Source organism: Berghia stephanieae, chromosome 13 (assembly GCF_034508935.2).
Source record: "Berghia stephanieae isolate SIO BIC M18660-M18661 chromosome 13, UCSD_Bste_1.3, whole genome shotgun sequence".
Taxonomy (NCBI): Eukaryota; Metazoa; Mollusca; class Gastropoda; order Nudibranchia; family Aeolidiidae; genus Berghia; species Berghia stephanieae.
The window spans coordinates 21,381,364-21,406,068 of record NC_088372.1 but is presented as its reverse complement, the minus strand read 5'-3'; the positions used below and the strand labels follow the sequence as shown (position 1 = coordinate 21,406,068).

General features: G+C 34.5%; 2 protein-coding genes across 10 annotated transcripts in view; one reads left to right on the top strand and one right to left on the bottom strand.

The window, feature by feature from the left end:
• Nucleotides 1-4,857, top strand: part of LOC144959143 (uncharacterized) — a 45,757-nt gene extending 40,900 nt beyond the window's left edge. For 7 of the 8 annotated variants that reach the window (XR_013642570.1, XR_013642568.1, XR_013642569.1 and 4 more), the window contains one exon: nucleotides 1,899-3,860. The gene's annotated coding sequence lies outside the window, so the exon portion shown is untranslated. Of the gene's footprint in view, nucleotides 1-1,898; nucleotides 3,861-4,590 lie in introns of those variants that run through there. The other variant, XR_013642571.1, reaches the window with a different exon arrangement.
• A 944-nt stretch (nucleotides 4,858-5,801) lies between these two features.
• On the bottom strand, nucleotides 5,802-24,311 carry LOC144959140 (uncharacterized). Of its 2 annotated transcripts, none has more exons than XM_078891626.1 (15): nucleotides 24,011-24,311; nucleotides 21,943-21,973; nucleotides 21,266-21,312; nucleotides 20,749-20,802; nucleotides 19,780-19,869; nucleotides 18,821-18,969; nucleotides 18,070-18,231; nucleotides 17,036-17,221; nucleotides 14,104-14,908; nucleotides 12,973-13,342; nucleotides 11,879-12,103; nucleotides 11,164-11,334; nucleotides 10,431-10,762; nucleotides 9,519-9,629; nucleotides 5,802-7,820 (listed from the first exon to the last, which is right to left on the bottom strand). In XM_078891626.1, exons 1-15 carry the CDS (start codon nucleotides 24,104-24,106, stop codon nucleotides 7,149-7,151), a joined length of 3,501 nt encoding a protein of 1,166 aa, XP_078747752.1. In that variant the 5' UTR covers nucleotides 24,107-24,311; the 3' UTR covers nucleotides 5,802-7,148. The 2 variants fall into 2 exon arrangements, with proteins under 2 accessions (XP_078747752.1, XP_078747753.1); XM_078891627.1 differs by having other exon boundaries at nucleotides 5,802-7,840; nucleotides 24,011-24,267.
• Between the last annotated feature and the right edge of the window lie 394 nt (nucleotides 24,312-24,705).

The following is a 24,705-nucleotide window of genomic DNA, read 5'->3' as shown; positions in this document are numbered from 1 at the left end:
TGCACATGCTCATTTTTAATACATTTTTTCCAATTTTGAAAAGTAGCAAAATTCTATAGGATTGAGTGAGTTAATCAAAATGGCAAAGAAAAAAAAAAAGAACAACTACAAAACTGATATAATCCTTGAACCAATACAATTACAACAAAGAAGAAAGCGTGATAAAGTGATATTATTTTGAAAAATGCCTAAACGACCCATGTGAAATTTACCTCTCGGGGGATATTCAACAAAATAAGAGAACAATCAAAGTTTATGGTTCCCCTCTCTAAACAAATCTCCAGTGAAAAAAACAATGTCTGTGAAATAAAAATGTTGAAGGAAGCTGTGCTAAGTTGACTCATAAATAAAATTCAGCTCCAGTATGAAGAAAATTCTTCTCTCTCTTACTTTAAGTACCAAGTCTCTGCCAGACATCTGTGATCATGGTACGCCATTCATCTCTCTGATCAGATAACCTCAAAAAACTAATATTAATCATCTCTTTCTTTGTCACTCAGCTGTTCAAATTCAAACTATTCAAATATGTTTTTCTTGGTCTACCTTTGCTCTTTTTACCTTATATCTTTCCTGTGAGAGCAAGATGTTCAACACATTTATGTCGATTTAGGTGCCCTAAAAATTGCACTTGTCTTTTTCTTATTGTACGAATTAGTAACCTTTTAGTTTCAGCTTGCTCTAATACTTCTTCATTACGGTAGTTTTCTTCTCTGTGCATGAAATTATTAACATCCTTCTAAGAAACCACATCTCTGCTGCCTCCAGTTTCTTTCTAATAAGAAATTAAGAAAATAAGGGGTTTTATTTATATTGTACATATTTTTTTTTCACCTACTAGATAATTTTAGTTCATTTAAGGACCTGTAAAAATGGCATGGTGGGACAGTCAAATTAACGAGTTTTGATAGTTTATTATTTTAATGATTTGGTTTTCCTTTGCAGCACATTTTTAAAAAAAAACTTATTAACAGACCATTAGGAACCTGTGTCCACCAAAACAGAATCGAACTGACTAAAAGTTTGTAGTCTTTCTAAAAAAACAGGACACCATCAATTTTTCCTATACTTGACTACTAAACCTGAAACAACCCGTGTCCACTGGCACTGATCAGGAATGATACGTCTATAGCCCATTTCTGGCAAGATGCTGAGAATAGTTGTTTGGTTTTAAGTTTGCAACACTTTTAGGTCATATCAGCACCAGTAAAAAGGAAGAAAATTGGAAAGTAAATATATTCTAGATGTACAATTAAAAAGACTTGAAGAAAATGTAAGATATAGGGGAAATGGTTCAAATAGGGAACAGATGTAGATTCCAAGAGCAGCCTATCAGTGTACTTAGTTTGAGATCACCTAAAAGTCTCACCATGACACAAGCACAAGATCCCACTAAGAGGAATACACTTATATATCAGAGAGATGATTTCCAAGGGGAAAAAAATATCTCCCAAAACTAAAACTATACATTTGACTGTTTCCCTCCTAGCCAAGGACTCCGGCCAGGGTCAGGACACAACTAGGTAATCTCATTCCAAGACAAAAACTGAAAACAATTGGAAAACAGATACAGGGGGATTCAGATACAGGGGGATAGACACAGCAAGTACCTCCCTGCCCATTATGGGAGGTCGGGAACCCCACCCAGTGTGAATGGTTCATACACTATTTTGGTCGGACTGTTTGATGAGTCATCAGCCATTTCCTTCATTTGAGATTTCTAAAAAAAAACACTATGTTGAGCTCAAATCTAAAAAATAATATCAGAATCAAACTCAGCACCTACAATTTAGTCATACCTACACGTATGCGTTTATTTTAAACATGATTTTTCCATATTTCAATTTTTATTTGTTATTTATTTTTTGTATTCATTCAAGAATGTTTTTTTTCATTTTCAGGGTTTTAAAGCGCTTGCAACACAATTAGGTCCTATCAGCGCCAGTAAAAAGGAAGAAAATTGGATAGCAAAAACATTCTCGATGTATAATTAAAAGGACTTGAGGAAAAAGTAAGACAAAGGGGAAATGGAAACAGATGTAAATTCCAAGAGCATACTATCATTGCATTTAGCTTGAGATCACCTAAAAGTCTCACCCAGACACCAGCACAAGATCCCACAAAGAGGACACAGAGAGATGATTTACAAGGAAAAGAATATCATCCCCCAAAACTATAGCTATATATTCGACTGTTTTCCTACCAGCCAAGGACTCTGGACAAAACTAATAGTAATCTTATTCCAAGACAAAGACAGAAAGCAATTGGAAAACAGATATAGGGGGGTAGAAGACACAGCAAGTACCTCCCCGTTCACTACGGGAGGTCGGGAACCCCACCCAGTCATTCAAGAATTACCTTGTGACAGTTTTCTTATGGAATTTCTTACCAACATCATTTGTGTATATTGTTCTAATAACATTCGTTCATTCATCTTGTTTCTATTGCGACTGACAACTACTACTACTACTACTATTAACACAACCACCACCGCTACTACTACAACTCGTACTACTTATGCTGTTGCTACTGCTACAACTGCTACTTCCTCCTCCTCTTACTATTATAAATGCTACTACTACTACTACACTCTACTACTACTACCACCACCACCACCAAAGATCACTTCTACTTCTTTCACTCCTCCTCCTACTACTATTACTACTAAACGATGATAATGTATACTTAATTGGCATTGAATTAGACAAAGAACATAAAATAATGAGATAATTCCTCTTGACGAAAAGGAGACACAGGTAATTAAAAATCCATCCATAAACAAAATAATCAATGGATTTTATTCTGAGATCTGTCACTCAAATGTCCTAAAAACCTTGTCACATCCATAAGGCCATTTATCAGCTCATTCCTGGAGTGCCAATTGGATGTTTACCTAAGTAGGTACCTTCGAGATGGACGATGTAGACTGTTGAAATTAGCTCCCATAACATTATAAGGCCCGATACTATAATACTGAGTTGCCCTTTTCTTCTTAAAAAATTAATTGATTTTATAATTTCAAAACTCGATAGTAACGACCTCGGCAAAACTTCTCTAAACACCAAACTAAGCAAATTACAACAGCAATATTTAGCTAGGTAAGTCGAAAGATCATTGATTCTGTTTTAGAAGGTTATACAGCACATCAAAAGAAAAATTGTTTTCTCTCAAATGATTCTAATTATAATTATAATACAGCATTTCGCCAACCGAGCTTTGACAAGAGAGTATATTTCAATATGATAGAGAGTAAAAAAATTAAATTAATATATAAAATACTGTGCTTTACCGTGTCCTTCAATTTCTATACTGAACCAAAAACATACCTTTTATTCAAGATTGTTCAATAATAAAATATTTGAAAAAAAAAACGAAATAACACAATAAATAAAAAAAACAAAACTCTTTCCTAATCTTCTCCCATGAGTAAAAATAAAGTGTGAATGGTCTCAAAATACCCCCCCCCCCTCCCCTAAAAAATCACCTTGTAAAACCGAAAAAAACCCCCCCAAAACAAGCAAACAAAAATTCAATTTAAAACAATCCTTTGTTAATAATGCCACAACAATTATTTATATCAATAATATACAGGAGAGCATCAAGTTATTATTATATAATAATATATACAAGTTTGTACAGTATTTAATCTAAAATGTTAGACAACCACATGAAGATTCATAAGAAAGAAGCACCCAGACTTCTCATGTTTTGTACAGGCATATTATATAATAACATCTGTAACTATTACACAACCCAGTATGGCCGACAGTTACAGCCATAACAATAAAAAGTCGAAAGACAAAAATGCAATATGTTCTTTATTACATAATTAAATGATAAAAGCAAATCGAAACAGACAAAAATTCCGCAATATTTACAAACCCTGATACACAAACAAAAAATGTTTAATCTCTCTTAATTATAATTTAAACAAATTTCTATTTTAGTGTTAAATTAAACGGTTCTGAGACACTTTTCTTGCATCAATCAGCCTCTCCATGTAATGGAACATAGTTTAACTAAAACCCATAAAATCTTTTTTATTTGGAGCTTGCATATTCTTCTAGTTCTAGGCCATGATTCTACAGATAAGACCATAAATATGAAGAAAGTTGACTATCTGTAAATACTGTTTGTTTGTTTTATATTTAAAGATTTTATGGCGCTTGCTCTAAAAATCGGGTCACAGTAATGTCAGGTCACTAATGGTGTTTGTTTTGTTTTTAAGGGTTTTACGGCGCTTGCAACACATTAAGGTCATATCAGCGCCAATAAAAAGGAAGAAAGTAGTAAAAAGTTCTAGAATTACAATTACAGCACAAAAGAAAAGGTAAGACAAAGGGGAATTGGTTCAAATAGGGAACAGATGTAGATTCCAAGAGCACACCGTCAAAGTACTTAGTTTGAGATCGCCTAAGTCTCATCCAGACACAAGCACAGGTCCCAACTAAGAGGAATACACTCAAATGTTTACCAATTATATAATATATGTAAACTAAACATAATACAATGCATAACAGAGAGATGATTTACAAGGAAAAAAAAAATCATCTCCCAAAACAATAACTATGCATTTGACTGTTTCCCTCCCAGCTAGGACTCCGACCAGGGCCAGGAAAAAGACCAAGCAATCCCATTCCAAGACAAAGACAGAAAGCAATTGGAAAGCATAAGAGGGGATAGAAGACACAGCAAGTACCTCCCTGCCCGCTATGGGAGGTAGGAACCCCACCCATTCACTAATGGTGTGTCAAATGGACATTTTCCTGGATAAGCTTATAAAAAAAAAAAAAAAAAGTGCTGATTTCAGTAACCCTTCTCAAGACCAAAATAAAGGACAAAGAAGTCTGTGAGAAATGAATAATGCCTTCTTTTTCAGATCAAATCTTACACCAGAGCCTGCTCCCTAATTTCAAAATTAAAAATTTTAAAAGGCTAAATGTTTTAAAACAATTAAGTAAATGCAATTTCTGACTCACTGCTTCAATCTGGTATCACGTCGGGTGAACCGGATGATGAAAAAAGAACTTAAATATTAAAATAATTAGAGATAATAACTTAGTTTTCCATATTTTATAATGTTACACATCATTCATTGTTATATTAGCACAGATTTATACACTATCATGAACTAATTGATGAAAATACGAAGCTAATTAAAAACAAAATAAACATATTTGATGTTTATTATTTTGTTTTTAATTAACTTCGTATTTTCATCAATTAGTTCATGACAGTGCATAAATCTGTGCTAATATAACAATGAATGATGTGTAACATTATGATAATTCCCAATCTTATCTCTCGAATTCACTACAATTAAAAATCGAACAAATTTGTTCAACTTTTCATTCCTATGAACTCCAGAGGGTTAAACTCATAATTCTGCCTAATTCTCACCAGCACCCAAGTCTTCCCAAAATAATACTGTTTTGTTTTGAGGCAATGAGTATCAGTTGTTTCTCATGAGTTAAACCTAACAATAAACTAATCAACATAGAATTGATATCCTTTAAAACTCAACTCGAGTTGGGGTATATTTTTTAGATTTGCATACCCTGGAATCTGGACTTCACCATTCTGCCATAAAAAATAATTATCGATGTTACAGAAATGAAACTTTGATATTATAATAATAAAAGATGTAGATTTTATAAACAGGAAAACAAACAGAATTACTTTTCTTGTTATGAACTTTGAAAAATTGCAATTCTTTTTCATAAAAAAAATATTTTTGTTTAACCATTTATCCACTTTCATTTACAGAAATAAAGCAATATTTTCAAAATTTACAATTTTTCATATTTTTTTTTCTTGTTAATTTTAATTAAGTTATCAGCAGCTATGAAGTTTATTTCCACGTGAAAGAACTTAAATCATGGCTAAATGCAAAAGAAAATCTTGCATACAGAGCCCCCATCAGAATTAATTGAATGGTATGAAAATATTCGTCATGAAAACGATTTGCCACCAAACTCCCAATAAACTTTTATACACTGCAAGGTAATAGCAATCTATACCGTTTGTTATCGCAGGGTTTGCGTGAAAATTTGATATTGAAGGGGATGTGGGTTAGACATGTTGACCTTCCGACAGCAGAAGAACCAAAAGTTGGGTTGAGGCAAAAAAGCAAGCTTTAATTGCCTGTATGAAACATAAAATTAATAAAATAGCTTGCATTTCCGAAAATGGCCATGAAATAAAAGTATCTTTGAAATTTCCCACAATATTGGTAACGGCCATATAACAGGAGTTTTCCAGTCACTTTAATTATCCTTTTGATTTAAAAAATGCAGATGCTTATGGATAATAAAAATCAAAAGGTGACGAAACCCCTTCATTTAAAGCTTCTCGGTAATATTGAAATCAATAACCGTAAGTGGTGATAATACATTTTATATGTGATATTAACATAGGTACCAATCATTGAATCACAACGATTTTACCTTCTCCAATAAAACTTATTCCAAAACAGCATGAAAATTTCATCATTGCTATAACAAAAGTCAGTAAGACATTGAATAAATTTTTTGATTCAACCTTCAACCAATCACTATCCCGTACTAAATCTACACGCAATGCTTATTCAAACCTTACTTTTTTGCCTGTTACACAATGCTGTGTACAACCAGCTTTTCTTACCAAAGTCAAGTTATACAAAATTTAACAACATACCCTATTTTATCCTTTGAGGCACACAAAACATCTTTTATTCATCAATAACAATAGTCTCTACGTTAATAAACTTTCTTATCCTAATCCTTGTCTATTCAGTAAAGGCAGAAGAAATTACCAATATTTCAAGTTTTAACAATCACACCCTTGAGCTCTTATTTATTAAAATGCACTGTGCACTTCAAAAGATCTGAAAAAAAGTTAATGATACAGTGCCAAGAAAATAAAAAAGAAAGATACAAATTATAACAATATCAGCCTCCTTTGACTGAAAACTCACTTATTTAAAATGTTATCATGCACAAGCACATACTAGTACTACTAAATTTTTCATTTTTAATATTTACTTAGAGAACGAAACGAAAAAAAACAAAAACAAAAAAAATTGTACAAGAAAACTGGATAATAATAAGAAAATTTTTTAAGTGATTTAAAAAAAAGTATATTGCACAAATGCAAACTCATATCCCACATATTTAACTTGCGACTTCCTCCTTTAGACTGACTGTTTCCGAATTAGACTGACTATTGACACAACTGCTACTGTTGTTGTCTTCTTGATTCACTGGGGATGACAACAGTTCTTGTTTACTACTACTACTACTACCACTATCTGCAACTATAATATCTGCTGACGATTTACCCTTGATAAACCGACCCGCGTCCCCGCTGGATTTTTCCACAGTTGGGGGTTGCAAATCCTGTCTTATGGATAACTCTGATAATGAGGACAAAACTTTTGCATCCACCTGCTGCTGCTCTCCCTTAGAATCCTGATGATGCAGAACAGTTTGAACATTGCTGGCTGTATTATTTACACTGTTGTTAGGATTTTTTGTCTCTTTGCTTTCACCACCGGTTATAATGTGACAGTTCAAATTTTTTTCACTGCTTTGTTCAAACGAGTTCCCTGCCCCTTTCGGGTGATGGCTGCTTGCTGCAACCGATGATAATAAATTTTGATCCTCCTTTTGTGAATCGGACCTGTAACCAACACCAGTTGTGGTGACGATGCTACCCTGTGGAGGTGACTGTAGGGGCTGTGAGGGTGCAGTAGAGGAGGAGGAATTAACGGTCAACTTGTCTGATTGTTCTTGTTGCTGTTGTTGCTCTTCCAACTTCTCCATTGCTTTCATTTGACTTATTTCCTGTAATCAAGGAAAATTGACTTTTGTTTATTTGTTTAATTAATTTATTGAACAAAGGGAAAAATAAGAAGTGTTAAGGGGCGATTTGGGTCTAATTATTAGGAAAAGCCTTTAAAAAATTGGTTTTGAGATTTTGGTGGAAAACGACATTTTATTATTATCTTAGAAATAATATTATTTAAGTCCAACTTCTTAAAATGGACTATGAAGGCACGAAAAACACAGTCAAAAAGGGTACACGTAGTAAGAGAAGTGTGAAAAATGGAAAGCTATTTTGCTATTTTCTCAATATGCCATTTTTCTAAGGGTATGGTATACTGTGTCAAACGTTTCTCAGAATCTATTCAATGAAATTGTCTGAAAATTTCCACATTTATCACAAAGATAATGTATTAGGTCACCATAAAGAGATTTTTTTTGATAAGGTATATGAATTTTGAATCATAATCTAAATTATAAATTTGTAACATCAATTTTGTCATAACATTTTGATTCTCAACTTTGTAATGTTCTAATAAAAATTCCATGAGCTAAAGCTGTAAAATCTCTCCGTGGCGACACACTATGCTACAATGCTGATAAGAGGGAAGAATACGGAGGTCATTCCTTCATTAGTTTTTGTGGAACGTTTGCCACAAGATTGTTATATTTTTTATACCAGACCCCCAAATTAGGTCGCAAAACAGGTATCAATCTAGATAATTTATATTTTTCACCAAATATGTTGTTTTTTAGCCTATAATGACGATACAGAATGATTAAAACTGCCCAATATAGGTAATTAATTATTAATTTTTTTTTTAGAAAAGACCCAAACCGTCCCTACAGCTTTGAAAATGAAAAGAGAAGCAAAATTTTAAGCAGAAAACAGTGATAAAGTTTGATCATGTGGTAAAAAATGAACAATCAAAATAAGGGACCAACTTTATATTTCACACAGTTAAAAACAATAAAATCAATCAAAATTTAACAACAAACAAATGGCTTATAATTTTTTTTGTTTGTTTGTTTGTTTGTTGCTTTAGGTCTCTTCCAACACAATTAAGGTTATATGAGAGACCGCTGAAACAAAAAAACAAGCAATCTAACAAAGATAGTACAAATGTAAATCAAAATCATAATCTAAAGATATCATAAGCTAAATTATAAATAACCAAGAACAAACAGGCAGAAGATTTACAGAAAAAAAAATATCCCCTATCAAAAATACAATCACAAACCAAAGAAGCAGGATAGGCTAGTAAAGAGAAGAAGAAACGACATCACTATCGGATCGTACACCCATGCGAACATCATAGGTATATGATTCAAGGGTGATGCTCCCATCCAACCACCCGCGGCTTATAATTTGAACTATTTCCATTAAGCTGAACTGAAGGGGTTTAACGTACTAAATCTGAGAGACTTTTGCTGTTTTTCAAAATTGGAAAAAAAGTATTAAATACGAGCATGCACATAGATAGTTTTATTCAACTATCATTAACATGCAAAAACTAAAAACATTAGCTTTGATACTACACCTATAATTTGTCTCAGAAAAAATGTAATAAATAGGCATGGGGTAAAAGTAACTTAGGTAAACTATGGGTATAGTCGGTGTTGGGTTGAGTTAAAAAGGGGGGTAGCAAAATTGTCCATAAAATTTATGATTTTTAAAAGTTTGGTCAGAAAAATTCAAAAGGTTTGTTAATGCAGTACCTGGGGATCCACAATAGGGATTGCTGACTTTGGACGCTTTTGAGTTGTTCTTGCAGGCTGTTGCAATTCAGGAGCATAGTATATAATATCTCCCCTGTACACTTTCTTCGGCTGCAGAGATTTCACCAAAAAAAAAAAAAAATTCTCATGATTCTTATTGACTTAAAAAAACAAAAACAACAAAGAATATGATGATGATATATTAGCATTTTTGTTTCAAGGATAGATAAATGTAAATTAGAGAATAAGCTGCCACCATATTTAACAAAGGAATGACAGGTGTCCAATACATGGAATGGTAAACTAATATAACTACTACGTGTGACTATGTGGTCTAGTGGTATGACACTCGCTTTCGAAATGGAAGGTCCTGGGTTCGAGCCTCGCTCAGTGCATAGTCGAGTCCTTGGAAAAGGCTCTTTACTCACATTCTCAGTACCTGGCTTTTAACAGCGTCGTCTCTGTCCGAAAAAACTGTAATATCGCCTAACAGGTGTCATGTCCCGTCCCTGTTTAGTGTTGCTGTTGGCCAGGGACCCTTTGTAAAGCATTTTGAGCATGTTTAGTGGATATTGCACTACATCAAAGCTCAATTATTTTTTTTTCAACTTCAAGCAAACAAAAATATTTTAAAAATTAGAATATAAAATAAATTGCTTAAAGGAAAAAAGAAAGAATAGAGAAAAAAAAGACATCTATTCTATCCAATGAATTGGATATTTTTGTGTCTACCATCTCTTGTTTTTTTTTTGTTGTGTTTTTAGTTTAATTGATACAGGAAAAGAGACTGCAGTTTTGTTATTTTGAATTTTGTGTACAGTTGAGATCCTGTCCCTCTTTTCTGAGTTGATTCAGTATGATTTGTGATGCGAATTCTAAGCCAAGGTACCTTACCGAGCCTGAGGCACTCACCTTTGTGGGCAGTTGCTGACCTCCAGGGACAGCATTTGTTCCTCCTTGACTTACAGGGGGCACAACGTTTGAAGGAGGCTGTGTCGGGGGTGGTGGCGGTGGTCCTGCAGGGTAGGCCGCCAAGGGGATGGGAAAACCCACGGGTGTGGCTGGTGGAGGCACCCTTGGGTTTGGAGTTGGAGACGTGCCATACATCATCCCCGGGGCAATGAATGGAGGGCCCATGAGAGGTGGTCCAGTAGCGGCTGGGGGTCCTCCAATGGTAGCTGGTGGGCCTTGAAAAATGTTAGGGGACCCTGTTGGAGCTGGGATGGGTAGACCTGGGGCTGGCACTGGTGAGAGAAGAGTCGTTTGTAGTTTTTAACGGAATTTTACAGAAGAAACTCTTAAGAAAAAAATCAAATGAGGCTAAATATCATCTTTTTTTTGTAATGACTGAAAGAAAAAATAAACTAACCCAAAACACTTCCTTTTTTTTAAAGATGTGAATGCAAAGGCAACTTGTTATTGATATCCATTATTACAATTGATTATTGGTCAAATACATTAATGTTATTATTCTTGAATATAAAAATACCAAAAAAAAAAACCCCATAAAAATTGAAATAGAAAAAAAAGAAACAGAAAATTGGAATGTTGCCAAACAATAAATTTACAAAATCTGAATATTCAGATTAAATCAGAATAAAAGGCATATCTGCATACAGTGAAAAAAAAAACCCCAAAAACTTACCAGGTAAACCGAAGGATAGAGCAGGATTGCCAGGTGGTAACATGGAAGGATTGAATCGCTGCTGGGGGTCTTGAGGACCACCTGAGGGTGGAGGGGGCCCTGTTGGCGGGGGCGCATTGGTACCGCTCGTGGAGGGGGTGTCGTGTTGGAAAAACGATGGAGGAGGCATAGCTATAGAAAAACAGGAAAACCATTTTTGTTAAAAGCAATGCCTAGAGCAGCTTTAATGGAGGAGAAAGTGCATGACATGAATTGTTTGGATCAGACTGTTTTAAAATTTAAAAAAATTACACTACCATGAAATATATGACCCTAAGGTTTGAAGTGGTATTACGTCGGTATGAAATAGGTACTAGAAAACTGAATTCATAGACACAAATATGAAATTCGGGATAACTTTTATTCTTTATAGTGGGGAAAAAAAAAAAAGAAAATAGCAAAACCATTCATTTTTTTTAAAACCAGAGTTTGGTAAATTTATACAAAAGAAAAAAAAAATCAAAACAAAAATGAACTATACAAATTATGTTAGGATTGTGATACGGAGGGAACTTATGATAGATTCATCAGTCATTGACAATGCATCAACATTAAATCTATTTTTGTTTCCTTTTGAAGGTTGAAACGGCACTTTTTAAAGACTTATCAGGGCCTAAGAAAAGGAGGATTGGACAAAACACACAAGACAACTAGAATGATTACTACTAGTGCCTACCTGGATTATACAAAGTACTGGCTCCCTGGTCAACAGGAAGACCAGTTGTAGCAGTCTTTTCCCTACCATTGCTGTATCCTCCTGCCTTGGGGGCCACCACACCACCCGCCTGTTGTTGGCGTTGGGAGGAGTATCTCTTGGCGCCACCCGCCGGCACCATGGACAGATTGGAAGAACCACCGGGAATGGGATGGGGCGGGTACTGCTGGTTGCCTGGGATTTCCCCTGGGGATTAGAGGTTAAAGAGTGACAAACAAATGACCCAACAAAAGAAACAGACAAAAAAACTTTAACTTTTATAAAGCGCAATATCCACTCAAAATGCTCAAAACGCTTTACAAAGTGTCCCTGACCAACAGCAACACATAACAACATGTAGAATGAGACGTGACACCTGTCAGGCGATATTATAGTTTTTTCCAACAGAGACAACGCTGTTAATGACCAGGTACTCAATTTATACCTGAGTATGGTGAGAGAATGTGAGTAGAGAGCCTTTTCCAAGGCTCGAACCCAGGACCTTCTGATCCGAAAGTGAGTGTCGCACACTGTGATTTTTATAAATTTCAACCTTCATAACTCATTCTAATTGATAAGTCTGTACAGACCTTTTATGAGCAGGGTTCTATCTTACTCTAGCCTGACACCCTATGTTACTGTTCTAATCAAGAAAAACAGAAGCAGTAATGCAGCTCGATCTAAGGTTCTTACTGAGTTCTTCTGTAAAACTTAGGTCTATCCAATTACAACTATAAGAAAAACAAATTTTCTTCTCGCGTGCCTTTATATCTGGAGTCCCGTTTCGGAGATGAAGGTACTCATAATAAAAAACAAAATGGTGTTCCACATATCCTCTTAGAAATTCTAATTTAAAATTTTTTTAAAAACAAAAAAAACAAAAACAAAACTAAAAGAAAAAAAAATATTTAAAAAATCAAAAATCAAACCCCAAAACCACATGAAAATTCTGGAAAAGAAGAAGAAATACAAAACTTGTGAAACAAACAAACAAATGTCCACAGCTACGATACCAACAGAAAATAAAAAATAAAGAGAAAGAAAAAAAAAAAAAAAGAAAAACATTTTTAAGTTACCAGGCTTAAGGTCTGTTGGAGCACCACCCATGACCATGGCTGGTGAACCCTGCTGGGACTCCCCAGCTTTAGGGATAGTGGTAGCTCCCTTAGCACGACGCTCCTTGGCGTAGGACTTCTTCTCCGTGGTGGTGCTGGTGATGGTGACGTTGATGGTCTGCACATTCTCCTTATTGGATATCACCACATTGTTGCTGCTACTGTTGTTGTTGCTGCCTTCCCCACCGGCCACAGCTGGGCCTTGACTAGGCTTGGATGTTGAAAGGGTACGGTTATCGACCACACCGCCAATGCCACCCATTTTAGAGCTGGTGTACTCTCTGGAGTCGATTTGTTGTTGGTGTCTTGGTGCTGTGTTGTCATACCCACTCTAGATTGTGATAATAATAATAATAACAATAATAATGTTAATAATAACAATAATAATAATAATAATAATAATAATAATAATAATAATAATAATAATAATAATAATCCTTACAACTAAATACTTCATATTAAGTCTCTCTACTGAATTTATTTGGTATGCTCTTTATATGTTATTTGAAAGTAATCACACATATAACGTGTTGTATAATTCTTTAGATTAAGCTTTTGAAAATAAATTCATGTTTGGTTGTTTGTCACTTTCAGGGTATATATTAAGAGCTATCATCTCACGAAAACTTAAGAAAATCCCTTGACCTTTTATGAGTATATAATGATCACAAGAACTCACAGCTCTAAAAAAAAACAACAAATTTCTCCTTCCCAACCATTTTCTAAATTTTCATTGAAACTTTACAATCACCCAATGAAAAAATAGAAAATCAATGATGACATTATATATGTAGCATTGTTCAGTAAAATGAGTTTTTTACAGCTAAAACAACACATTTTCTTTAAATTTTATCTTTGCTATCTATGAATGAAATCACAATGAGAAAATGGTTGGTCGTATTGTAACAAATGTGATGAATTTCCTATGGTTGGTAAGGAGAGCATTAAGACAGAAAAACAATGAATATACAACAGTAAAATTTTAACTTGGGCACCTATTCTAGTCTATGTAAAAACTGTTAAATGTAACGTATGTACTTTATCCAAATCTTCAAAAACCTAAAATTTATAATTTTGAAAAATCCCACTTACTCGAACAGTTCTTCTGGACTCTTCATCCTGTGCTGGCATTTTATTCTTGGTGATGTAACCACGGTCATGAAAGTCATCCCCACCATCATACGGTCTTGAGGATCTACCACCACCATCCCCTCTTCCACGGCCTCTGCCTCCAACACCACCACCGCGTTGTTCTTGATAAACCCGACGGTTATTGTCACCACCAGTGGGTTCCGATCTCCTCCAGTTGGATTCCATCTGCCTGTTGTTATTACCACCACCACCACCGTAATTATCTCTCCGATCATTACGGTTGTTGCTATAATTATTATTATTACCAGCATCGCCATAGTTCTGGTGAAACCCACGACTACCACCACCACCACCATCGCCACTATTTCTACTGTTACCACCATAGGTTCTAGCATCATTTCTAGCTGGGTAGCTATTATTACCACCACGACCTCTCTCTCCTTTCCTGTAGTAATTAGAGTTAACATCATCTTCATAGTTGTTCTTATTGAATCTCCCACTGCCAGTAGAGTTCCTATTACTTCTATCATAATTGTAACTATTGGACTGTTCTTGAAACTCTCTATTGGATTGTCCTCCATACTGCTGAGGGTAGTCTCTTCCTCCTCTATCCCTATTGAATTCCCGGTTGACTTTGCCCCCTCTCGTCTCCTCTAGGCTAGGGTAATCAAAGTTACGGGCATCTTGGGACCCTTTGCCACCAGTGGTGATAGTGGTCTCCCTTTGATGTGGCTTGTTGTAACTGTTGTTATCCCTCTCTCCTCCTCTAGAGTCACCTGTGCTGTCCCTGCCACTGAATTTGGGACTGAAAATAAGATTTAAAAAAAAATTATAATAAAACATATATATCTGCCATTGTCAAGTACTAACAAAATGGCTGTACTCTGAAAGAAACAAAAACGAATCGTCGTTGAAAACACTTGATAATTGATGCAGTCTTGTTCAATGACATTACATAAAAACACCCAACATTTTAAAACATCTCCCACTTAAATTATGATCACAAATCAATATCTAGAGTGTCAAATCATGATTTTGACAAAAATGGCTGAAAAAAAAAATCAATAAAAAACTGTGAAAACACACCAATTATATCTCTTTTTTTAAGTCAGTTATGAACGCGACCCTAAAGGCAGATTACAGCCAATACCGTACTCAAGTTCAAGTTTGTTTACAAGCTTTCACCAATTCCATTTGCAATAAAAACATAAATTAATTTTTCAAACTTACATTTGTTCTTCATATTTTATCATCCAAAGAGCTGATCAGATCTCACTACATTCTACCAAATAACCAATGGTCTTTATCACAACCTGTTTGTGTGCGCTTGTGTGTTGTTTGAAACATTTTGATTTGTGTTAGTGACCAGAAGTGATAAACATGTTAGTATATACAGTAGAATTACTTTAAACCGAAATTTTGGGGACCTTCTAAACCATTTCGGTTTGAAGACATTTTGGTTTAAAGCAAGTTCCCGTTTTGCGATGTTTTTCAAGGGTAGTAACTATTTAAGGAATTTGCTCATTTAATCGTATCATGGGTTTCTCCTTAAATGGAGTTGTTGAATAAATGCCATCCTCATAACCATTTAAAAAAATTATTATTTTTAAATTTTATTTTTTTAATAGTTTTTTTTTTTTTTTTTTTCGTGTATTTGAAAAATATTTTTGGGAGTTTTCGTTTTCCATTCAAAATTGTTGAAAGAGTTGAGTTCGGGATGCCGTGTTTTTTACATATCTCCGTCTTGATCAACTTTTTTTTCATTGACTCACATAGTATTTTGATTTTAAACTCAAACGTGTAAGCACATTGCTTTCTTTTAGACATCTTTTAGTAAAATGTAAAGCTAAAATAAGATCGAAAGTTCTTGTGCGATAATTGATAATGAATGATGCGCAGCTACTCAGAGGTGAAGTGAAATGGAAATGAAAAGGAGTGTCAATGCTAAGCTGTCTACTACACACCCCTCTTTTGTTGAAAAGCCATTAGGTTCAAAGGCCCAATTACATAGAACCTCCCCCTCCCCTTTAGCCCATCACACACACACATTTAAACTAAGTGGAAATGAAATGGCATGTCAATAGTAAGTTGGTTCAACTCCCCCCCCCCCCCCCCCCCATATTGTCATGTTGAAAATTTGTAAGTTCCAAAGCATCAACACATGAGTGAGAACATCTCGCTTACGTGATTCTACAACCTAACTCTCTCTCTCTTTCCTAATTTTTCGCCTGCCTGCCAGGAACCCGTTGTCTTCCTTTTCCAGTCTGCGCGATTGTGGTGTTGGCCAAGCCCAAGTGCAGCGATTGAAGTGCTTGCCTACCCCCCCCCCCCCATTCCACCCCTCACCCTCATCTTATACTTACGCTCTTTGTTTAATATCGCCGGGCATTATTACGTGTGACCACCTTCCCGAATTTTTAAAGAAAAATAGAGAAAGAAAAAGGGAAGGTGCTCTGAAGTTGTTTCGGTTTAAAGAAAGTCCTGCTTAGAAGTATTTCGGTTCATCGTAAGAATTAGTACAAAGATAATGAAGAAACTAGTACAATTTATTAAATTCTTTGCGGTTTAAGGTATTTTTCGGTTTAAAGTAATTCTACTGTAGTTTCATATATATACAATTGGCAAAAAGAATGAAAGTAAACAGAAAAAAAATACTAAAAAAACCCAAAAAAAAACCGATTAAGAGCAAGCCAAATGCGAATAACAGACAAACTCTCATGAAAAGAAAAGATTTTCTTTATAAGGTAGATGACGTTCACGAGAACAATTTTTTCAATTTTCAATTTGATCATTTACATTGTGGAACAAAAAAGAGAGAAATATAAAATGAAAAGAAGAAAAAGATGAAGAAGATGAAGAAGAAGAAGAAGAAGAAGAAGAAAAAGAAGACTCCTTCAATAAAAAGATTAATTAGCTGGATGACAAGCCATACCCGTTATAACCTCCACGACCTGTGCCACGTCCCCTGCCAGGCCTTGCTGGCTTACTGTCTCGATATGTAATCAGTCCGTCCTCATCAAGGGAAGGAACAGTGTCTGTTCCGTATTCTGTTGTATCAATGACAGCCATTCTTGGAAGATAGTCATTGAATCGGGTGTCACGTTTTCTACCTCTTCCTCTGAAGTCAAAGAAAAATAATCAAAATTAAATGGAAGAAAATTATAATTAAAATTATGTAGAGTGTTTATTTCAGTTGTCAAGCTTTAAGTCTGAAAACATATTTTTTAAGAAGGCAAGTAATGAAATTTAAATGCCAAATCAGAGAGAAAGGATCCATTCAGTTCCTTCAGATAACATTTTCTTTCTCTTAGGTAAAAAAGTTTACTCATTGATAATTAAAAAGACTAGGACAGCGGATATCCCTAAAAGCAATGAATGGCATTAGTTATTGATTACCAAAGACAACAAACTGCCTTTGTCCTAAGTAATACATCATGAAATGGTTTCTCCGTTAAAGACAAATAATTCCTGATGACACAATGAAATCATTAAATGAGTCCAAAAATAAAAGAATGAAAACATTCAACAAGACAATTTCGACTTTCCATTTTAAAAAATACATAAGCCTGAATACATGCAATAAATCAGCAAAAGAGCAGCAAACAGAATAGGGCAATGCTTGAATAAGCAACCCCACAGTGGGACTGGGACACGCACACCACTAAGGGGAAAAATTTTTTTAAAAAAAATCAAAACAATACTGATCCCATAAATCATATCAAAATCTAGACAATAGGCTTAACAAAGTTGATTGAACTCTGAAGAAACTCACGACTTGAAGTCTTTTATATAATATTACCAAAAAAAAAAAAAATTAACAAAAAAAATCAAATCAACCAAATACAGATATCACTCTCATACCGTGGTGTCCGCTACCAACATCAAAAGAAGAAAAAGAAGAGATTTCAAAGAAAAAAAAGGGAATTCTGAAAGTCTTCGCAGAGGCCAAATTTTATTTCATCTCACCTTCCACGTTTTGTCATCGGTGGAGCTTCTGGTGCCTGATCAGCAGCGAGGATGTCATAGCCGTACATTGTCATCAACTCCTCCCTGGATTTTGGAGCTTGAAGATCCTCTCGATAACAGTCATGACCCCATTTGCTGTCTTCTTGCCACAACTTTTTTATTCTGAATGAGACAATGCCGAAATGACACAAATTAAATTTAAAAAATTGTTTCTTGTATGTTTATAAAGAAGATGCTGAATTTGAATTTTAACACACCCTACACTCTAACAAACAAAAAAATCTCAAGCCCCTGAAGAGCAGTTGGAAAATATTCTTGTGAATCTACACAGTCAAGAAAAAGAAAACAGGCAATTAAAGAAAAAAAAAAACTAATAAAAAACAAAGAATTAACTTTCCAGAGACAAAATTCAGGAAATTTTTAAAAGGAAAATCTGAATGGTGGTTGAGATGATGATGGTAGTAGTGGTGGTGGTTGTGCTGGTGATAATGGCTGTGTTACTTGTGGTGATGATGATGTTATGATGGTTGTGGTAATGATGATGATGATGGTGGTGATATTATTGTTTCTACAATCGATATAGGGAAAATAGCTGGTAATTACAGAATGAGATAAAATTATTGGGAATATCCAGATAAAATTGGGAGAGTTGGCAGGCCTGAACATGAAACCTATAAGTAATTGGGAACCAAGCAAAACAACAATAAGTAACTGAATATCAAGCTCATAAAGTACATGTCATTTCTCTCACTTTTTCTGCTCTGTGACCTCTCCTTTCTCATCCTCACCGTCCTCAAACCCATCTCGAGAGTCGTGTTCATAGAAAGCTCCTTTCCTCGGAACATATGCTGGGTTCTTCCTGTCCTCGTCATCATCAGGCTTGTCATCCTCTGGTTGCTCCTTAAAAATAACGCATGCAATGTCATAATGAAAATATTTAAATCAAATATTCAAGAATAACTATGGGTGTGACGAATAAATTAACTTCTGCAACAATCAATACAAAAACACATCAATATTAAATGATAATGAAAAGCTGTGGTAAAATTTAGTTTCTGTCAATTTCCTGGGTAAGAAATGAAAAATGACACCCAAAAGAGACAAGTCTTGAGCCAAAAGAATAGAAGAAACAACTTCTAAAAGGATCACCTGAGTGTCGACAAAGTTGACATATTGTCCATTCTTTTTTGAGACTTTAAAAGCAGAGCTGTCAACCTCAAGAATCAGAAATATTTAATTTTGGAAGAAAAAATGAGTGACCATTATTTTGATAATTTCATTACATTTATTTACATCTAATGAGCACACAGTTGTATTTGTCTTGTATACTTGATAACTACTTAGAACCTCCATAACTTTATCAATAACAGTCAAAATGATCAAATCTTATTAATAACAATAATAATCAACAATAGTCACATTAATAACATTTCAACTTAAACCCTTAACTGTTAAAAATTATAAACAATCTCTTGACTCATCACTCTCACATATATTATACATATGACAAAAGAGGAGTCAATTAATTTTACTAAATATATATATATAAATGATAATGGCTACTGAACGAATAACAAATAAATCACTATCCTTACTGACGTGCCCTTTCAATAATATGATAAAGTTTACCCCCCCCCCCAATTCAAAACAAAACAAACACCCAAAACTGTATAACCAGTTGGTTTTAAAACAAAAAGGCCAAAAACCTACCTGGCCATCACCACTTTGGCGTTCACCATCTAATCCCTCCTCTTCTGTGTAATCATCACCTTCCTCTGTCTCTGTCTCACTGTCTGTGGCCTGAAATATTATTTCATATTTTAAAGACCAAAAAACAAAAAAACAAAAAAAAAGATTGTGCCCGTTCTGTTAATAAAGAAGACACTGATAAACAAAAAATTGCCCCCCCCCCCCCTCGATCTTCAAACGGTGAAAAGAAGTAAATACAATTAGTACAGACCAATCATGATACTCTCGCATAATAGAATTGTCTAAATTCAACTTTAAAAAAAAGAGCAACCAATTCTAGAATCACAGCAAAAATTATATTTTTAAAAAATATGCATTTTGAGATTAGTAAAAATCCTTTTCGGCCTTATGTGCAGCTGAATCACCAAGAGGATAATAAAGTAAAAACCCTTTAAAAGCAGAAAAAATCAGATCTTACAACAGAGAACCACATCACCTCTTGGACATTGAATAATCATTAAGCAGGAGAATGTAAATTAAATAGAGGTAATTTCTGACCAAGACATGTTAGAAAGACAACATGGGCTGATTTGTTTACCAAGGGCATGACTTTTATACCAGTTAGATTAAAATCTGAAAATGTCTGCATGATATGATGTAAGTGAGGACTCACAGCAGAAATATACACCTTTTTGAAGAATATAAGTATGAAGTCGCACCAACTGTATGGCGTAATCGTCGCATGTCTGACCTGTAATCAATAGGTCTGAGGTTTGATCCCTGTGGAGGTAGACTACATTTTTGAGATTTTTAATATTTTTCCTTTGCTTTGTCTGGCATTGTTTCTCATATACACCTCTTCAGATTTTCACCTTACCCCTGCTTCCTATATTTCATACCAGTGAGATCAGGAAATTTAGCAGAGTTGGCTCAGCAGTAGTAATATTAAAGTTCAAAATAAATAATCTGTGATTAAAAAATTTGGACTACCTCAGTGTAAGACCCCTCCGTCTCCGTGTCAGTTCCCTCTTCTGTTTCTTCATCCTGGGGAGAACCAGACGGCAATTGAAATTTTTAAAATGCAATCCATTAGAGATGCAAACCGATTAAGATGAATCAAAGAATGCTATATAAACTAACAAATAAAATTTAAAAAAAAAAAACAAAAAAACCTGAAAAGAAAAGAAATGTCATCCTTTGATTTATCTAGTCACCTAGTCGCATAGAAGTATAAATAGAAACATGTTGGTAAAATTGTTTAATCTCTAACAAACATTAAAAAAAAAAAAAGGATACCATAAAGGGAAGCAATAACCTTTCCACTCAATCATTGATAAATCATCCATTCCACATTCATTAAATAATATCTAAGCCTTCATGACCATAACTATTATAAAATCAGTCATCAACAAAAAATCGTTAAAGAAGTTAATAAGAAAAGTAAGATTCACAAAGGAACAGAAGACTACAATGATAATACTAAACAAGATCAAATTTTCCAACACACCTCTTTCTCAGTCCCGTCATCAGCAGTACTTTCAGACTCGGACAGATCTGTGAATATTAAATTTGAATAGATATTGTGAATTTTTTGCAAAATATGGACACTTGAAAGTCAAACGCAATATGATTGCATGAATATAGTACAACCTGCTTTTCAACTATTTCACACAATATTTATTTACAACCACTTTACCTACCCTCTCTAAATCAAATTTCAAAAACCTGATCATTTCAAAACCATTAAAATTAGAACCCGGTCTCCTGTATGGCAATTGAAGAAAATCTTACACAACCAGCTGAAACAATTGCTTTGTTGAGTCATTTCAAAGACTTACTATGGTTTTTTTTCAACAAAGTTGAGAAACTTCTGTCAATAAATTTCTTGGCTTTAGCTGAATGCAAAATGCTCAACTTCAGTGTAAAAATCTTTTTAGAAACTCTTCCTCCCTGATGAAAAGGGTTATATCTCAAAAAGTAAAACAGTAAAATCTGTAATTTGTTTGGGGGAAAAAATGCCACATGAATTTGGTCAAACAAAAATAAAGCTATATTCACTAGTTTCTATATAAAACCCGAATTCAGCCAATTTTCACTGAAAATAAAATCTTATACGGACCAATGCAACCAGTAAATTTAAACAAATAAACAATTTGTATTTTGTGGTCAAATTTCTTCACTTACCGCCCACATCTCCTGATTCTTCTTCAGATTCCTTAAAAAGAAAAATAACAAACATATGATTTAAATAAGCATAAAATACCAAGTAATAGTAACTTCAACTAACCCTAATAGGAAAAACAAACAACCTAGGATCTTTACTAAGACCTATAACTAACCCTAATACAAAAAAAACCCGAAGTGACTATTTCTCCGAACTCTTGAACTCTATATCGCTGTTTCCATTCTCGAGATTTTTTTTTATTACCTATTTGCAAGAGTTTGGTGCCATCTTTCATCATTCTGCAACTTGTACGAGGACTGAGAGGAAGCACAGTAACGAATTTTTGAAACAAAGAGAAAATTGAAGTACAGAAAAAGATATGAAAATGAAAACTGAACATAAAATAAAAACATTTTTTGTGTTGGACCGCCGGCAACTTGCGATCTCTCTATCTTCTGTATTTAAATAAACAAACAATTAATAAAGATGAAGAAAAATACTCACCACACAAAAGCTATTCAGTTTGGAGTCTGTAAATACCATAACACTATTTTACCGAATATTTGGAAAAATAGAGTTCAGCATTAGGTTGGCTGAGTAATTGAGAATCAGAGATCAGGTTTATTTCCTCGACGCGACCATTCGGAGAAATAGAGATCGTTTTTAGCCAGTCATTTTTACGAATAACCCTACTCCCACATCTACGGTGAAATTACTAATTGAAAGAGGACACTACCGCAAACTCGGGGACCCAAATGATTTTAGGGGTTTGGGAGGGGGTAAACTTTTTTTTTTTAAAGTCTCTCCCCTCCCAAACCCCCTACTAGACTTTAAAAAAAATAAAAAATTTCCCCCCTCCCAAACCCAAAAAATTATTTGGGTCCCCGAGTTTGCGGTAGTACCTTGCTACCCGAGGCAGGGGAGCTTACGGAAGGCCTCTCAACTGGATCTCACTAAACTAAAGTAAAGAAAATTGTCTTCTTAAAAATTAATTCTAATTCTATAAAGTTTAAACTTTACTTAGGTACTTTGGTAAACGTCCATTTGGCCCTCCAGCAGGGAGCCGATAAATGGCCTAGTGGCTGTGACCCGATTTTTTTGACTTTTGAGTGATGGGTCTCAGAAAAAGTTCTATAGATTTTTTGTTTATGGATGGATTTTAATGATTTATGTCTTATTATCTTCAGGAGAAATTACTCTATCGTTTGGTGTAGTTTATTTTAAAATCAATGACAATTTAGTATAACTTTTGATTATGGATAAAATAGGGTATAATTTAGCTTTGGATAATTAAAAGATTAGAACTTGGTAAATCAAAATTTCATGCTGGCACGTTTATTTAACATCTTAACTTTTTTATAAAATTAAATTCAGGGCAAAGTTGTATACCGCATCCATGAAATTCGTTCCAGTAAAATCCTTACTCAAATCTTAGCGGCCATTTTAGACCAGTTTTGAAATCCAAATGGTGGTTACTACCGGAAATGCAACAATTTTCAGGTCACAAAGTCCGTCAGTAAATAACAAAGGCAAATAGAAGACCATTTTTCAGCCTTTAAACTAACATAACTTTTTTTCTGCTTATCTGATTTTCACAATTTTGGTATCATTAGAATCGTGTTGAAAAGCACTTTAAAATGATATAGGTTTCATTGAGCTCAATCCAATTTGAATATTTTACCAAAGTACCTACACTTTAAACTTAAACTTAAACTCTATAAGTCTGAAGTAGATGTTGGCCGATAACATTACGTGATCACACGGAAGTAAATATGACAATAACAATAACAAAAAAAAGCAAAAATAAACATAAGATGATGAAATTGAAAACATGAATTTTGAATCAGTGAATGAATCTTCACCTGCTCAACTGAAACTGAAACTGCAGTCATGGACATGCACTTATTCTTCTTAGGCCTAACGCACATTTTATGAACTACTGAAGTTCAGCATTTATCATATGTTTGGACCAGAATGCTAGGCTTTAATTTATTTAGTCATTAATTCAATTATATTATAATTGTAAGCCATAGACTTCACCATTATTTTTCTTGATATGGATGATGGATAACTTGACTGGCAACTTACACATTCCGATGGTCTTTCTCCTCTTGGTTTTACATCGGGATCTGCGCCTTCGTCTTCTCCCTCATCATTCACACGCCTTCTCCTTCTGTCAGACATATTTTTGAAGTTTATAAACTGCTGTCGTTTGATATTCCTCTTTCAAACGAATCTCTATACAACTTTTGTGTTCTATTTTATTTACAACATTGAAAAAAGTACGGAAGGAAAGTGTGTTTCTCTTCTCGGGCGATTGTGAACCGGAAGTTGAAAATCTAACTGATATTTTTCTGAAGAACCTTTCTGAAGACTTCCAATGCCAGATAATATTTTCTCACTTATAATGTAACCAAAGAAAGAAATACTAAAAGCGTTGACTGTAAAAAAAAAAAAAACCCAAAAAACACGAAGCAATGGTTATTAAAATTAATCTTTCTCCAGAGATAAGCTTTATCTAACAAAGAAGTTAACTAACCTTTGCCGATTACTAGTTAGCAAGGGACTCGAGATTCTGCAAGGGTTCAGATAGAATAACTAATAACTACCCAACTTCTGTCTCTGGCTTAAAAGTCAGTGAGTAAAAACCTTGGAATAAAGTAAAAACACATTTCCCCATGAAAATCAGATGTGAATGAGTGCGACTTCCAAAAGAGAACCTCAACAGTCGCTTGATTCTCTCCTTAAACCACCCCCCCACCCCTCTCCTCGCCACTATTCCA

Excerpts from the sequence above, each read along its gene's own strand:
- LOC144959140 (XM_078891626.1), bottom strand. The coding sequence starts at position 24,106 with ATGTCTGACAGAAGGAGAAGGCGTGTGAATGATGAGGGAGAAGACGAA. Across the intron at positions 21,974-24,010 it reads GAGAAAGACCATCGGAATGT|GAATCTGAAGAAGAATCAGG; the intron begins GTAAGTTGCCAG and ends TTTCTTTTTAAG. Across the intron at positions 13,343-14,103 it reads AGTCCAGAAGAACTGTTCGA|AGTGGGTATGACAACACAGC; the intron begins GTAAGTGGGATT and ends ATCACAATCTAG.